The sequence below is a fragment of the Melospiza georgiana genome, chromosome 15, assembly GCF_028018845.1.
Source record: "Melospiza georgiana isolate bMelGeo1 chromosome 15, bMelGeo1.pri, whole genome shotgun sequence".
In the NCBI taxonomy this organism is placed as follows: Eukaryota; Metazoa; Chordata; class Aves; order Passeriformes; family Passerellidae; genus Melospiza; species Melospiza georgiana.
The window spans coordinates 3851946-3868424 of record NC_080444.1 but is presented as its reverse complement, the minus strand read 5'-3'; the positions used below and the strand labels follow the sequence as shown (position 1 = coordinate 3868424).

At 47.1% G+C, this 16479-nt stretch overlaps 1 protein-coding gene across 1 annotated transcript; it reads right to left on the bottom strand.

The window, feature by feature from the left end:
- Positions 1-10485: 10485 nt before the first annotated feature.
- Positions 10486-14697, bottom strand: LOC131089875 (serine protease inhibitor Kazal-type 6-like). The gene is made up of 4 exons (XM_058034880.1): positions 14570-14697; positions 12429-12460; positions 11396-11508; positions 10486-10632 (listed from the first exon to the last, which is right to left on the bottom strand). Exons 1-4 carry the CDS (start codon positions 14625-14627, stop codon positions 10587-10589), a joined length of 249 nt encoding a protein of 82 aa, XP_057890863.1. The 5' UTR covers positions 14628-14697; the 3' UTR covers positions 10486-10586.
- Between the last annotated feature and the right edge of the window lie 1782 nt (positions 14698-16479).

Below are 16479 nucleotides of genomic sequence, written 5' to 3'. Positions count from 1 at the left end.
ATTATAGCCTGCAATAAAAGAATTGGAGGTGCTCAGGAAGATGGGAGTGGGTCACACAGAGCAGCTCCTGCCTGCTCTGGGCTGTACCTGCAATGAGGCTGTGCCAACCTCCACAGTACCTGCAGGGATAAATGGGTAGTTTAGCCCCACAACAATGTATTTATTGCTCATAAATGCAGAGGAAAACACCTGTGCTGATTTTTTTGTTTCTCCAATAGGGAAGGCAGTTTTTACCTACTTGTATTTCCAAAATTTAGTTAAGCCAGGAGAATAACTATGGACAGCAAAGTTTAAAGGTTTATTCCCTGCTAACATTTGCTTTCCTTTTAGATGCTATTGAGGTGCCTGAGAAGTATTTGATTAATGGCTTTCACTATCTCTATTAAAAGAAACATTATTAAAGTATAATTAAGGAGAGGGAGCGTACAACTTAATTACAGAGCTCATAATTTACCATTCTGCAAAACTCTGGAGAAGCATTAAACGGAGTCTGAACTATTCAAAATATTTTCATGTGTCAGAGACTGTCTCAGGCTCCCAGTACACGTCAAACATTTTGTATGTTGTTCTGTCTGATTATTCAGACCAGAAGAGACAGTCCATTTCAAAATGAAGTTATTTCAGTAAGCCCTGGATATCTGACAACTCCAATGCCTCTCTGTGGCATGAATGCTCATCACAGGAGGTGCATGGAATGACAGCTGAAGCCAGGAACTGAACTGCAAATTCAGCCCCACAAATCCTGCTGCATGACTGTGAAATCTACAGCTACTTGCCAATTTTTATTCCTGACTTGACATTCAACTGACAGCAAGTGGATGCCAAAGGGTTTAAGACAATTTTCCACTCTGTCTGTTCAGATGTATTTAAGGCTGATGTGAGAAGTGCTGAATACTGGCTCACAATTAGACAAAGGCCAGGTAAAAACTGTATTTCAGAGGGTAAAGAAAAGCACACAGTTTTCCCCATTCATTAAAGCTGCTTAAAACAAGAAATGCTGGATGAAGAGGCAGAACCCTTGGACATTTCACTGTTATCACCTCAGCAGTTGTGGCAGGTACTGGTGGATTTTAGCAACAGCTGCACACAGCCAAGGGTGCTGATGGATGCTTTGGCTGAGGGGGATTCACAGAGAAAAAATTCAGTGAAAAGAAGATGCTGAGGAACAGAATAACAGCAGTAGATGATAAAATTCTGCTCTATCCTGGAGAAGACAAGAGACATCTTGCAGGCATTACAACTTTCCTGTGTGAGCAATATTGGCAATATCTTGTTAGCAGGGACTGGTGCTGATATCTGTGCTTTGAGTGGCCTCTGCAGCAGCCAGGACATGCTTCAGATACAGCAGCCCCAAAGACTCAACAAAAACTGCCTGGTGATGGCAGGTGAACAGCTCTGGTTAGGTTTTCCTAAAAATGCTGAAAAACAGCTCTGAGGGCTCACAATGCCAAGTTTGACTCTCCTGCCTTTATCTGCTGCACCTCACCACTTTAGACATGTATTTCCCAGCCCATCTCTATCATCCCCCATTATCCTTTGGATCACTGATAATCACACAAGGCCTCAATCTCATTCATGCATCAGCCCTTTTCTGATGGTGTTTTATAATAGAGAACTTCAAAATGAACTATTTATATACTGATGAGCTTCCTCATACAGCCCTGAGCTTCATTATTTATGCTTATTTAGGAAGTTTGCTCATCTCTGGAGCTCCTTTGATGCTCATTTAGCTCTCAGGAGTCCGTGCCCAGCTTGGCCTGTGTCCTTGCCACACACAGTCACACACAATGCCATGCCATTAATTTCTGTGTCTCTCCTGGCAAATGGTTTTCCCACCAATTCATTTTCTGTTCAGAATGGGTACAAGTCAAAGGGAGATTGTTCTCAAATTGCATAATGCTCAGAGCACTACGGCTGGGGTGCTGGGCACAGTAAAAAGTGCATCATTAACACCCCCTGAAAGTTTTTGTTGTGTTGGTTTTTATTCCTTTAAACTGCCTGGCTGGAATTCCACACCCACTCTGCTCGCACCCCACCATTCGTAAAGGTGTTTATATATTAGAAAAGAGCAGCTTTTATCATTTATCACAGCAGGGGCCAGGTTTGGCTGCAGCTCCTGCATGGAAGGGGACTGGGTGACCTGGAGCAGGTCACTGCTGCTGGGTGATGTCCCCTCCTCCCCCTGCAGCACCCCAGAAGACTTTGACCTTGCTGTTTTGAAACACTAAGATTGCATCAGATTTTTAGTGCTAAATATCTGTGGCGTTCAAGCATTTGGTATTCAACAGTGGCAGCCTTGTTCTTGTCAAGAGCACACAATTTGTGCTGCTCTTGAGAGCAAAGCAAGTCAAACTCAGGAGCAGGGCATTAAAAAGAAGTCAGAGTTTACTATGAACTCCTGAGTTAATTCTCTCAGCCTTCAGATCTGATTGGGCTTTTCCTCTCCAGCCTGTTCTGCTTGCTGCAAGATCAGCCCCTGGATTTTGAGTTGGATCTGTCACACAGAGCACAGAGAGCAGGGCCAGACAGCTGGGCATGAATGACGGTTCACAGCCTGGTCAATAAACTTGTTTAAATTGTTTCACATTGCAGGAAAATGGTCACAGATGGATAAAAAATGGGTGTCAGTGCTGAGCTCGTTCAAGAGCTCTGCTTCTGAGCATGTTCTTACAGTAAAACTGTGGGTAAAATGCTCCTTTCCAGCTTTGTTTTTTTCCAATGCTCTATGATTTTTTTTCCCTCATTAAAAGTTTCTTGGAGTGGGTGTGTTGAATCTTTGAGTCTCTGTTTGCCCAATGGGCTCCTCTCCATGGCAGGCACTGTGCTGTGGCATGGGAGTGACTCGGGGGCTGCAGGAGCTTTGGCCATGATGGATGAGCTTGGAACACCCAAATTCACCCCTCAGGTGTTTCCCACCCCCAGTTTGGGTCACACTCAAAAAACAAATGGTGGCACACTAAGAATATTGTAAATTTAACAAATTCTAGTAAAACTTTCTAAGACATCCTGGTGCCTAGGGCAAGATGAGGTAGCTGTAGAATTCTATTTTGCAAAACTTACGATTGTTTATCCAATTTTCTATATTCAGTTCACATTTCATGACATACAGGGGTGTATGTGACATTTGTGAGCAGTGAAAGCTGCAGCATTTTAGTGGAGGAGCGTGAGCAGAATTTCAAGCAGACACTTAAACTGCAACTGATGCACTTTTGGGTCCCTCTGCTGTCCTAATGATGGATATTTCTTGAATCAGGACCAAAATGAGCACATTTTTGGAAAAGTTAAGTGTATTAAACTGCCTCAGAGATGAAAATGATAAAGTGATGTGGGATTTTTTTTAATCTGATTAATCCCTTACAGATGTGACTAGACAGAACAGGTATGTAGCAAAGTCTTTTTCTATAACAAATGGTACTAAATTAAAACCAAAATTATTTGTGTCTAACCCTTGAGGGAAATTCTGAGCTTCAGATACAGAGGGTTTGTAATTACACCTAGGCAATACCTCCACTCCCACAAATAGTAAATTAGCTGTGATAAACACATTCAGAAGCTGTTAAGCTATTTTGGTTTGATTAAGTGAGTAGCTGCTGCTGGAAGACAGCAGGTAAACAATTGAAATTTCTGACTTCTTTAAACAGAATCAAAATATAGTGGTTTGTATGTGAGTTTCCTCTTTCAAAAAATTTAGGTAGATATAGTTCAGCAAGTAGTAAATCACATAACATTCAGTTTTATGGAGCTGAGATGACACTGTTGTCACTGATAAATGAGTTTATCATAGCTTGTCCTTCACCCAGCCCAGCAATCCCTGACCAAGTTTATGACAGTTTGCCTGGTTTTAAACAGAGATGCTACAAAATAGATGTCTGTTTAAACTGATCACTGATGCAGAGATATTCATTGCCCTCTGATGCTTGGGAAGGTGCATTGAGAGCTCCACAGCTCCCTGCTGGCCCGGAGCCTCAGCTGGGTGCTGGGATCAGGGATAAGGGTGATTCAGGGAGAAATGCCTGCCTGCATCTCTGCTGGCCCTGCAGTTAACCCAGCACTTCACACTGAGAGGCTCTGGGCAGCCAGCAAGATGAAAACCCCAAAATGAGCACTAAATCTTGTGAGATCAACATATAAAATCCCTTAATGGGAATGTAGGCACCACAGGTAATTACAGATCCACTGACTCAGTCAAGAGCAGGGCACAATTCCAGAAACTGGGGAAGGAAAGGAAGTCGCCCCCTACCAGTCCCCAAAGTGCAAATTCTCCCATTCTAAACACGAATCCCCGCAGGGAAAGGGTGGCTCTCACATCGCCATCACCTTGCCAGCATCCACAAAGCAGCAAAGCCCTGGCACAGCCAGGAAGCTCAAGAGCTTTTCAGTTCATTCTCACAAGCAAAGCACCATCAGCCAAGGGCCATCCATCTGCTAAGGGCAGGGGTTGAGGCTCATTCCTAATTACATTTCATCCTCCCTCCTGTCCCAGCAGCACGGAGCTGCTTCTGAGGGCAGGTGAGGCTTGGCTAGTCAAAGCTGAGTGCTTGACCAGCACACCTGGAGGAGAAGAGCCCAGTGAAAGCAGAAATAAGGGATTTTGAGCTTGGCAAGGAAGAACACAGAGCTGTCCTAATAGCTGACACCTGCCAGACTCCTGGAGCTACCAGGGCAACATTTGCAGGATGTGTCCCAGGGCTCATCAGGATGGGGTTTAGTCCTCTGGAATTGTTTGCTCCCTCCCTACAACATCATGCCGATTTTTCAAATAAGTTTGCTTTTCTGTCACTGAGTTCTCTGAGCCTACTTCTTGAATTGTGATTTGACGTCAAATTAGAAGGGCTTAAACTATATAAACACTTATACAAATTATATATAAATTTATATTATATAAAAATTATATTATAATATATATTTATATTTATTAAACTATCTAAACACATATAGAAATATAGATCTATTTCAGCTTGAACTATATAAACACATATAGAAATATACATCTGTTTCAGGAGGTAGACGCTTAGGTGCCACCTAATCACCACAGCCCAGGAGCTGGGGCTTTATGAGAAAAAAAAAACCAAAACAACATTTCAGGGATCACAGCCTGGTGCCAAAACTACACTGAAGAGACTCAATGAAAGCACCCGGTCTGTGGCAGCATCCAGTGTCCACCGGCAGTACTGCACCCTGGACCCTTCCAAGGGATTGGCAGGACCTGGGAACGCCACCGAGGCTGGGCAGGGGCAGCAGCAGCACAGCCTCAGCTGCAGAAGCTGCTCTGAGCCCCTCGGGGTGCAGGGGATGCAGGGATGCAGCTGCCGTGCTGCCCCACAGCTGGGGGATGCAGGAGCAGGCACTGGCTGGGGCTCCTTTCTCAGGGGGGAAATCCCTCACAGAGGCTGATCCAAGCCTCAGATCAGCTCAGTGAAAAGTGCAGAAGATGTGCCCTGCTCAGACCCCAGCACTGATGCTAAATCTCAATATTTGCACCTGGCACAGTAACCAAAAAGCATTCCCCAAATCACAGAGACACGAAGCCAACTCACCCCAGCTGCGTTTTTCTGTCCCCAGACTTCATCCTCCAGGGTGTGCAGGAGAGGTGAGCCATGCCCTGTGGGAAGAGAGGGATGAGTATTCTCAGACCAAGGAATTTATTCCCTTTTACCCCTTGTATGAACGAGACTGCTCCCTGTGCCTGAGCCTCTTGATGGGAGGCGATGCATCCTGCCCCAGCAGAGCCCTAGGACCCCTAAAATTGCATTTTGCTCATTTTTCCCATTCTTGCAGGGCTGACCTTGTCCCAAAGGCCGGGTTTCGGGGCTGCTCTCCAGAGCAGCCTCAGCAGCAGGAGCAGAGCCCGTTCCCAGCGGTCACCAGAGGGAGCCCAATGCCCGGGAACGGCGCATCCTGGGCACAGGGCAGGGACAGGGACAGCCTGCGCTCCCCTGGCTGCTTTCTAACGGGGCAGCACCACAATCGGACAGAACCAGAGCCCCGCTGGCCTGCCGTGACTGGGCATGAGGATTCGGGAAATGTCTGGAAGCAGAGGATGAGTTTATCACCTGGCTTCGTCACAGGTGACTCCCCAAAATCACTCTGCCACAGAAAGACACGGCATTCCTTGGGAAGGACGGAAACACCAGGAACAGCCCCTGCCATGGCAGCAACACTTCTGTTCAGTCACAATTAACTGAGCAATTTTAGCTTCAAAGGGTGGAGGGCATCCCTCTGCCCCTGCAGTTTTGATCTTATCCTTCAGCTCCTGATTGAAGCTGTGCCAAAACCCTGCTCTCTCCAGAATCCTGAAGAAATTACCTTCTTCTTGAAGTCTTTGTCCCTCATTGCCCCATGAGTGACAAAGCCAAAGAGCACCACCTCATGTGGGAGTTTGAGACAAGCAGTTCTTCCTGTTACACCTGCATTTCTATGGGGGTAAAACATTGTTCCTCCCCCATTCTTCCTTTCTGTATTGGGGTAATCCTTGTCTTCCACATTTTCAAAGCCTTCTCCAGCATTTTTAGAGCTGCCTTATAGGACACCTAGACCACACACAATAACTGCAGCTGCTCCTGTAAGAAGCTCTTAACTTAAAAGTATCTCTTAAACTACACTGTTTATTTCAGGGCGAAAAAACCCACAAACAACCCACCCACAAAAGCCGGCAACAAACCCACAAAATGCCCACCTGCTCCCAAAAGACAAACACCAACACTCACACCCCTAAGCACACTCCTCACCTTCTCTTTGCTCTGTAGCCCATTCAAACAGACAAATCCCTCCCCTGGGCTCCTATTTAAGCCCTCCAGCTGTGATGGAGGGAATTGTTGGCTGATTCCCAACATCTGGCAGCCCTTTCACCCCAGGGCAGGCTCAGCTGTTCTCTAATCCATGAGGGCCCAATCCACTCTGACATCCTCCTGCTGCTGCCAGCAAATGTCACCATCTACATCTTTTCAGTGCCCTGAAACTCTCCCACAGCTCTCCTGCCCTGAACAATCCTTATCTCTCTCCCCATGGCTCAGGATCCTTTCCAGTATTCAGTTTTGGGCTCTGTCCCAAAATAAGGAAAAAAAACCTGAAGTGAAAAACCACCAAGAGAGTTGAGGGCTGGAGCTCAGTGAGAGGGCAGAGGGAGATGAGAAGAAGATTTCAGGGGGAAATAACATCAATGACCAGTAAAAAAAGCAGGTTCATGAGCAGGTGGATTCAGACTCTTCGTGGTGGCACACGGTTTTGAGATGGAGTTGAAAGAAGAGGTGTTGAAATTGGGTGCACAAGGAAAAAAATTCTTTACCACAGTGACAGCCAAACCCTGGCACAGACAGCCCAAGGAGGAGATTGCACATCCACCTCAGAGGGCTCTCAGCTGGGTAAAGCCCTGAGCAGCCTGATAAGATCTCAGCACTAACCCTGCCCTGAGCAGGAGGTTGGACCAAAGTCCTTCCCAAGCTGATCCAGCCTGCTCCTCTTGGGGAAAAAGAGGTTGAACCTGAATGATAACCAGGTCCAGAGCTTCCTCCCCAGCCAGGCTGTGGGAACCCTGCAGTCAGCACCACCACCCTTGGATCATCCCATGGCAGCCCTGTCAAACACTGTGAATGTCAAGGGAAAAAAGTAGGGCAAAGGATCCCAGTGAGTTGTGCCAGTGCCACGTGCCTGGGCTGGGGAGGAGGAGGAGGAGGAAGCACAGTTGAGCTCACAAGTTAAATGGGCCAAGAGCTGGACACAGTAAAGGATCAGCTGCAGCACCAGCAGAGTGAGGCTGTGAGAGGGAAATAGCATCCTTCCCTTTGCCATGGTCACAGGAGGGTGCTCAGCTGTGAGCAGTGGCTGCCTTGCACTGAGACCATGCACAGAATTCATTCTGGTTGTATTTTAGCTGGTGGGGGGCCTGAGTGAGGTGTGGGGAGAGCCTGGCCCTCATTCCACTGCCAGCCTCTGCCCCTTCCTCCCAGGAGAGGAAGAGCTGTGAAGATGCTCATCTCAGATGTTATCTAAGAGAGATCTCAAATCTATCATGACTCACTCACCTTCCAAAGCTGTCAAAAAACAAAACAAAACAAAAAACACAAAAACCCCCACATAAACAACCCAAACCCAACACAAATTCAAAGGTGTAAGAAGAAAACCAAGGAAAAACAGTGGAAGGAAAATCAAGCTGAAGGGTTGATTTCTGTTCTGGTGTGTGTTTCTGGGGAGGCAGCCAGACACAGATGGGGGCTCAGGCTGGGCATCCTGTGGCCACTGCTGCCCCGTCCCAGGGATCCATCAGCCCCACTGGGAGGGTGAATCCAGCTTTCAAAACCCAGGAGTGGGCACACCTGGCACCAGCAAAGCATCCCTTCCATCCCAGGTAACTGGAACCATGGGCCTGCTCAGCTGGAAGGATGGATCACAACTGAAGTGGCTTTTGAGGCAGCTCTGCCTCTCTTGGCCTCTCCTGGGGACATTTTGGGAAGTGTCCCCAGGTAAGGGAAGTCATTTCCTCAAAGCAGATTACTCCCACTCTCCACTTCCCGGGCACAGGTGGAGGAGATGGGTCTGTGAGGTATGGAGGTGTTTTATTTGCTATTTTCTCTGAAAAAAACAAGGTAAATGATGGTTATTTAACACTGAACTTCTGCAATGATCTGTCCTTGTTATCTCAGCCTCCAGATTTAAAAGGATTAGATATGGCAATATGCTGCGAGAATTTTGGAGTCGCTGATTGCCATCTCAGGCTTAAAGATGCCCCATGGCCCTTTTCTTATTAAAATGTCATTTTCCATGCTAAAAATGGGGTCTTTTTCCTCCTGTCCTCTGAACATGGTGCTGGTCCACTGCCACACAATGTAACAGGATCATCACAGGATAACTACAGTAGGAGAAGTGGTGGAGTCCATCCTGCTCCAAGCTGGAAGGTTGGTCAGGAGAGGCCTTTTCCCAATGTGTTCTTCAGGACCACTTTGTGCCTCTTGCTCCCCTTAATCCTGCCCATTCTCTGCATGTCCTGTCAAGTTTGGAAGCATAACATCTGAATTTAAAACCAAACCAGGGCCCAGGCTGTACAACTGGGCCAAAGTAAAGGTTGGTCTGCTTCAAAGCAGAGGTGGCAGATTTTGCAACAATCCAGTAGGCTGGGATGGGGAAAACATCAGGATCAAAGGCTGCTGGTCTGAGAGAAGCTCCAAAACAGCTCCAAAACAAAGCTTTGCCCGTGCAGCTCAGCCACTGGCTGGCTGCCTGGGAAGTTACCAAATGACAAAGCATTTCCCAGAATTGGGTTATGTGGATTACCAGAGAAGAAGCTGGTATTAGGTGCGCTGAGCACCTTGCTGAAGCCTCTTTTTTTAGGCATCGTGCCCCAGCTGAGTTAAAAGCTGGGATTGTGGCATGAGAGGCAGATGCTCCAGCTCCGTCCAAACAAGGTCCAGAGGTTTAGGTGCTCAGCATTTAGGTGCTTGCAAAAGATGTTGACCCCTGAGGCTCACGGTAAATCTAAAGCTCCCTTTGAAAGTTAAGTGTTTAACATGAAGGTGCTTCTGTCCCATTGATCTGCTGCCAATGTTTTAACAAGAGGATGCCACAAGTATTTCCCCGTGAGAGTTTTGCGCGGTGAAAGGGGAGAGACCGTAAAATTACTTTTCTTGTGTTTGCACAAAGAGGGATTTGTCAGCCAGAGTGAAGAAGAGAGAGGGCAGCAGTGTGAAAAGTGAAGAAAGGAATGAAGTCTGTGTGTATTAAAAATTGTAAATAAATGCAAACATGTGTGCCTAGAAAATCAAGGTCTGTGTATAATTCAGAGAGAATTTATCCTAGAGAAGGGGCGAGTAAACCCACAGCTCTTCTGCTCCAGGGAATATTTTTTTTAAATTATTGACAATTTATACAATCTGGCTCCCTTCTAAATATAATTTTATTAGCATGAGAAGCCACTTGGCAGCAGGAAAGTAAGGCTGGTGAGTTCACAGTTTCCAAGACAAAGCGTTCTCTAAGAGGAAAGAAGGGAGAAGACAGATTTGGGAAGAAGATCCTTGCAGCTTCTGCCTAAAACCAGCCTCCACCTGCCATCTTCTGGGTGCAGGCTTAAATGGAGCAATATTTCCCTATGCTCAGCTGGCTTGTCTCTGCTTTCCAAAGGAGATGAGGCACAGGCAGTCACGCTGCTCATCAGCTCTCCCATCACCCTCCCACAATAACCCCTGAGAGAGGGAGCAGGGCTATGGAGGCTGGCAAGGGAGCCTGCTGTCACCCACCCCCTGGCATGGGCAGAGTCGGGCAGGAGCAGTCTTTGGCTGCCCAGAATGTGCCAATTTGCCAGGCAGGACGGGACAGAGGGGCTGTGGCTGGTAGGGGCAGGAGGGCACAGCCCACAGAGCCGTGGGAATCGCCTTCCTTCCCAGGAGGAGGTGATGCAACAGCACTGGAGAGCAAAGCCAGCATCAAGCTCCAGCATGGCTGGATCAAAGCGTTCTTCTGGGTCTTATGGAAGAAAGAATCCAGCCAAGAATGGTGCTGAGTGTTATTTTATTGAGCAGAGACAGCAGGGGGAGGACGGGCTGCTCCTGTCTGCGGCCTAGGGCGGCTCAGCTCCTGCTGCTCGGGCCAGGGAGGACTCAGCATTTCCCCAGGTGCTTCAATCTTATTTTCCCTCCACTTCTCCTGGAAAAGGAGGGAGAGAGACTTAGACCAAGCAGCAAATGACAGACACAGCAGTTTGGGACAGAGCTCACCCACCCCAACAGGCCTGACTGGTGCCAGTGCATCTCCCTGGTGCCTCACAAGGAGCACCCACCCATTTTCTCCTCTCCTCTTTCTTCTCTGATTTGCCCCAAGATAAGGCAGCCTTAGCTGCACACTAAATGTAAGGATTGCTAAGGCAAAAACATTTTTCAAGCACATTCCATCCATCAGGGATGGTTCCTGTTGCATCTCCTTTAAAAGGTGACAAGGCTCAGGAAAAGGAGAGACATCCTGTTCTTTCTCTGAGATCTTGTGTCTTGTTCCACAAAGTTCATTCAGACTTTTCAGGAATCACTTGGCATGGCTCAGCTCCCACATTCCTCCAGCACTTCTCAGTACCCAGGAGTGTGGGCAGTGAGAGCTGCAGCCTGTGGCACATAGTGGGAATTGTACATCAATTTAGTGCCTGTGGAAAGTACAGGCAGGATGCATTTGCTTCTCAGGCCCTGTGCTGCCTCTCAGCATGGCAACCAGCATCCTGCAACGCCCAGAAATGAATTAAAATTAACTCATAGCACACAGCTCTGCTCCAAGGAGGAAACATCCTGCATGGCACGGTTCAGAGGCCAGTCCATACAAGAGGAGAAGCCTGGATACAGGGCTTCCCCTCCATGAAGAACACCCCTAGATCCATGGCAATGAAGGCAGAGCCCGCTGTTCCAGTGCCCCTAGAGTCACTTACAGCACTGCCTTGCAGAAGGCACACTTGTTCCCATAGGTGACACCATCCGTGCCGCAGTGAGGGTTGGACTCCCTCGTGCAGTACACGCTTCTGTTCAGGAACTCTCTACAGATCTGCACAAGGAACAATAATTAAAAAAGAACCCTTTCAGGACCCCCATGCTCTTTGTTTCACTTTCCAAATTGGACCCAAGATTATTAATGTAAGGCTTTTTCTGACACTGCCTGTTTTCTGACAGAAAAAGCCCTCTCAGAAATGAACAGAAGCAGCGCTTCAGGGGAAATTTGGCCCCATGTTTGAGGAAGGAAATTGGAGTCACTTGGGAGAAGTCTTGACCTCCCAACAACAGGAGTGGATTAGCCTAGACATGCACGAGAAGAGTCAGCAATGATGCTCTGTCAGGCACCTGGAGCTGAGCTACCTCCCTGCTGCATGACTTCAGTGTCTTGCGAAACCCTGCACTCAGTTTGGTGCTTGCTAAGCTCCTGCTTTCCCAGAGGAAGGAGCGAGAAACCATGAGGAAATTACCTAGGGAATTAAAAGTTATGCCCAGGAAGTGTACAGGTATTTTGTCTCTCTACAAATCCCAAGGATTAACTAAATTTGAGGGAATAAGACACTCAATAATCCATTTGCTTCAGGAGAACATTGGATAGTGAAGCCAAGTCAAAAGTGGTGCAGCACATAAGCATTTGCCAAACCAACCATTTATTTCCCTGCTCTACCTGCTAACGTGGCCACACAACATTCCCCAGGCAGCAGTGAACTCCCCAGCTCTGGGAATACTTGGAAGGACCCACCTGCTCCCAGCAGACATTAAAAACTGTTTACCCAGCACCAAGATTTTGGTTATAAAAACATTCCTCCAAAGTGAAACGCCATGACTGGATGTGGCACTCAGTGCTATGGTTTAGTTGACAGAGTGGTGATCAGTCAAAGGTTGGATTCGATGATCTTGGAGGTCTTTTCCACCAGTAATGGTTCCATGGTTCTATTAAATGCAGATTCAGCAAGCAGAAACAGCAGCACTAACCTCTTCAATCTCCTGACCTGCTACATCTGGAACTAAAAGGAAAAAAAAAAAAACAAAACAAAAAAGGAAATAAAAACCAGACAGGTTTTACACGTCAGCGTTACTTTCTGATAAAGCCTGAGCTAAATTCACAAACCTTTTATGCAAACCACAGTGAAACACACTCCAGGTTTTTCCTACTCCGTCATCCCTCACGGGGGAAGAGGGGGCAGGAAATACATTATCTGAATTGCCTTTTAGTATTTTCCTATTTTGAAAAATGCTACTAAAATACCATGCAATCACTCATTCAGCTGCTAGCTACACCTCAGACACATAACCCAATCTCCTGGAAGGCAGCCACTCCTGGGGAAGCAAGCTGCCATATCAGATGTGGAACTGCGCTCCCAGAGATTTTAAAACCACGGTGGCTTTTAAGGCTTTCAGGCTCCTGCTCCTCTGAGCAATGCAAGTGGCTGGTGCTGCTGACAGGAGGGGACTGTGGAGCAGGAGATCCTGTGGTTGGGTTCCAGCCATGCTCAGCACAGCCCAGGACAGGCTCAGCCCCAGTGAGATACCAAGAGATGTCATGGGGTGATAGGGAGCAGAACAGGCAGCAGTGGTCAGAACCAGCACCAGAATCCCTTCTGTAACCACAGGCTCTGGGCTCTGAGCTCATCAGTGCATGCTCTTCATGTTTCTTCCCAGCAAAGCCAGCAGGCAGGAGTGTAGGTTGAGTCAGAGCTGTGAAATGGGGCGACCCCGTCACGTCTCTAAGGGGGAGCCTGACACTCCAGGGTGGGCTGAATGCAGATCTGCAGAATCTGGGTCACAGCAGAGTGGGATGAACACCCAGTTACACGGATTCTCACAGCCCAGCATTTGGTGAGGCTGTGCCTGCTGGTCAGAGGGGTCACTGCCAGCTCTGGGGCTGCTCAGGCGGCTCTGGGCAGGAGGTGGAAGGACCTTGTCCTACACTCATCCCTCCCCAGTGGAAATCCCACCCAACCCTCAGTCAGCTCTACCCTCATCCATCAAGCCTTCCTACTTCTCTTACTATTTCTGTTGTCCTTTGGTGGTTTTTCCTGGTGCTGGCACATTTACCCTGTCCTCAGGTTTGGCTAGGCTGCCATAATGTTGCAGGCACTGTTTTGGCTATCTGCATATTATTTACTAAACAGCTCATTAAATAGTTTTTATAAATATTGCATGCAGCTACAGAAGAATTTGTGATGATGCCTCTTGACATCTGTTTATTTTACAGGAGATCACAGGGTTTGCTGCTATTCTGCCTGGCCTTGGAAGGAAGAATCAGCCTTCTGACGGAACCCAGGCCCAATTAAGACTCAATTAGAGACAGATGAATATTTCATAACGAATAATGTGTACAAAGCAATTCACCTCTTCTCCATGCACAGCTTGCCATTTTCTCAAGTGACTTCTTTATTCAAATTATTCTCAGAAAAACAAGTATAAATAATTCTTGTTCCACATTTTCTTCAATAACTGTTGCCACACACCTTGCAGAGCTGGGTCAGCTGGACTCGAGCAAGTGATAAACACTGACATGATCTACAGGTTCAAAAATCATCACTCAGCTTCCCCACATCATCACAGAGATGGGTAAATCTCCAGATAAATAGCTGCTGGATCCTTTTAATTTGCCCTCTTTGTTCTGACTCCTTGAGGACATTTGAATTTAATTTTCAGGCTTTTCTCTGCAACATCAACGAAAGCTGAAACTTTCATCTAATTACGTCTCCACATCTCCAAGGAAAACACCAAATACCAAGACGCTCAGGATCAAAACAAGAGCAGATGACCTGGAGGTGAGCGAGCTTCTTCTTTAACTGGTTCAGCAAAACTCTCCAGTGAACGCTTGTACCAAAAATTCGTAATTACACTCTGCTTTGGTATATTTGCTGAAGAAATGCTCAGAATTTGCTCGCTCTGTCTCCCAGTGACACGTCCACTACATTATCCACTGCAGAGGCCCACGAGGAGTGGAAATATGTCATAGGAGTGAGCAAGTCCTGCCGATATTTTCTACTTGCTCAGCTTTATCTTCAAGCCTGTCAGCCAGTGATCAAGACTCTCCAAAATTTGTTGTCAGGAGAGGTTTTGGTGTTTTTCTTTTCTAGGCTAGGGAAAAGATTACTTACCCAAGAAGAAAGAGAGCAGCAGCAGGCTGAGAAGCACTAAGGCACCTGTAGCCCTCATGCTGCAGGAAGTTCTTTAGTCCAAGGATGGAGCAGGAGGTGTTGTGTCAGTCCCAGAGCCCACAGTGTGCACACAGAGCTGCCTTTCTGTGTATTTATGTGCCTGTCCGTAGCTGTCCTCATTCCCCACCTTAATTGTGAGAACTTCTCCACTTGGTTTCCAAAGCCATTATTGGTCCTGGCCGGTTTATGGTGCTTTAAGGAATGCTGCCCTGTCCACATCAAACCTAGAAAGGGATAATTACATGAGTGATAGACGTGCTTGTAACATAATTATATTTTATTTTTTTTTCCAAATAGTCACAGGATTCTCACAAGGGTGAATTTTCAAAGCAGTGATTCATCAGGGAAGCTGGTAATTTTCATTCTCTGGGCCCTCTCCGAATGCCAGCACCGAGTGATGACACTCACTAGACGTTACGAAATAAATCACAGCATGAGAATGTGTTGTCTGTGAAACCAATTATACGTTGTTCCCTGGCTATTTTTGAGGATGGTTCTAAATTTGTGGAGTTGGGGTGGAGAAGAGCTGGGCTGTGACATGCTCTGCTCGCTGTGTGCACAGTCCCAGATAGGACTGCTGACTCTCCTCCCTGAACTATTTAAACTCTAGCTGTCAATGTTTTTCCAGTTTTTCACATTCACAAACATATGTTAGGGCTCTGCTCCCACCATAAGTGGCAGTGGTGGGAATTTGATGGGGAATTGGCAGATCCAAGCTCTATTTCCAGCTGAGGCTGTGCAAGGATTTGTGTTCAGGCACACCATTCGCCAAACACCTCTCCAGATAAGAATAAGCCTAAATTTTAGTATGCTTTCCCAAGGAGGCAAGGCTTAGGAGAGGAATGTGTGTAGATATATCTGGGTTTCAGTTCCCCCACTGAATTTTGAATACACAGCTAGTTGCAGCCAAATTTTACACAGGAGTGAGAAAAAAAAATTAAAAATAAAGATCACATTTCTATACATTTTTTCTAGCAACAGAGGAAAGATGCTACCAGCATCCCCAGCCAGTTTCTGCAGGAAAGCAATGCTATGGGTGCCCTACATCTGGGGAAGCAAACTAAAATCAGTTTGCAGCTTGCCAGTCATCTTAAAATCCACACAGTGGCAGGGAAACCATGACTGACAGGCGAATCCTGGGCTGTCTATTAAGGGTGATCTCACGACTCAGCCTCTCATGTAATTTAGTTATCAAACCCGTCAGCCGCAGCACCATTCCCAGCCACGCTCAGTTCTGCCACTCACAGCACTCCTTGTTTGCCTTTTCTGCTCTCAGACGTCACCACAGCCTCGATGCCTCAGCCCCTTATCTGCCCAAACAACGTTTTGGTTGCTGCAGCGCAGCTGGGCTGGCTCCAGCCTCAGCAAACACAGGCAGGGAACAAACCCTGCAGAGGAAAAGGCTGAATTGCCAGCCGGGTGGTTATTGTTATTGCCCCTTTCCACTTCTTTGTGACACCTGAACAGGGACTTGGTGGCAAAGGGGGGGAACTCTGTCCCTCTCAGGGGTAGGAAGGGCACCTGGACCTTGCTGTGCAGAGTCTTGCTGGTGTCAAGCTGAGTCCCAACCTTTGCTGGCCACTTTTTAGATTTAAATGCTACAAACCTTTAATCTTCTAATAATCTAGAGGCTTATGAGACTGCCACATATTCACCACTTGTCCCCATTTTGCTGCAGGTGGGCAGCTCTTCTTTGGGCCTTTCCAAAGCCTTCTGAGCAGCTATCTGATTCCTCAGGCACAAGCTACCTCAGAAGGCTGACAATAAGACCTTGCCACTGAAGACATTTCCTGCTATGGCCAGAACTCCACCGCTCTGTGGCCGCTATGTGAACCTCTTGTCCAACAAGG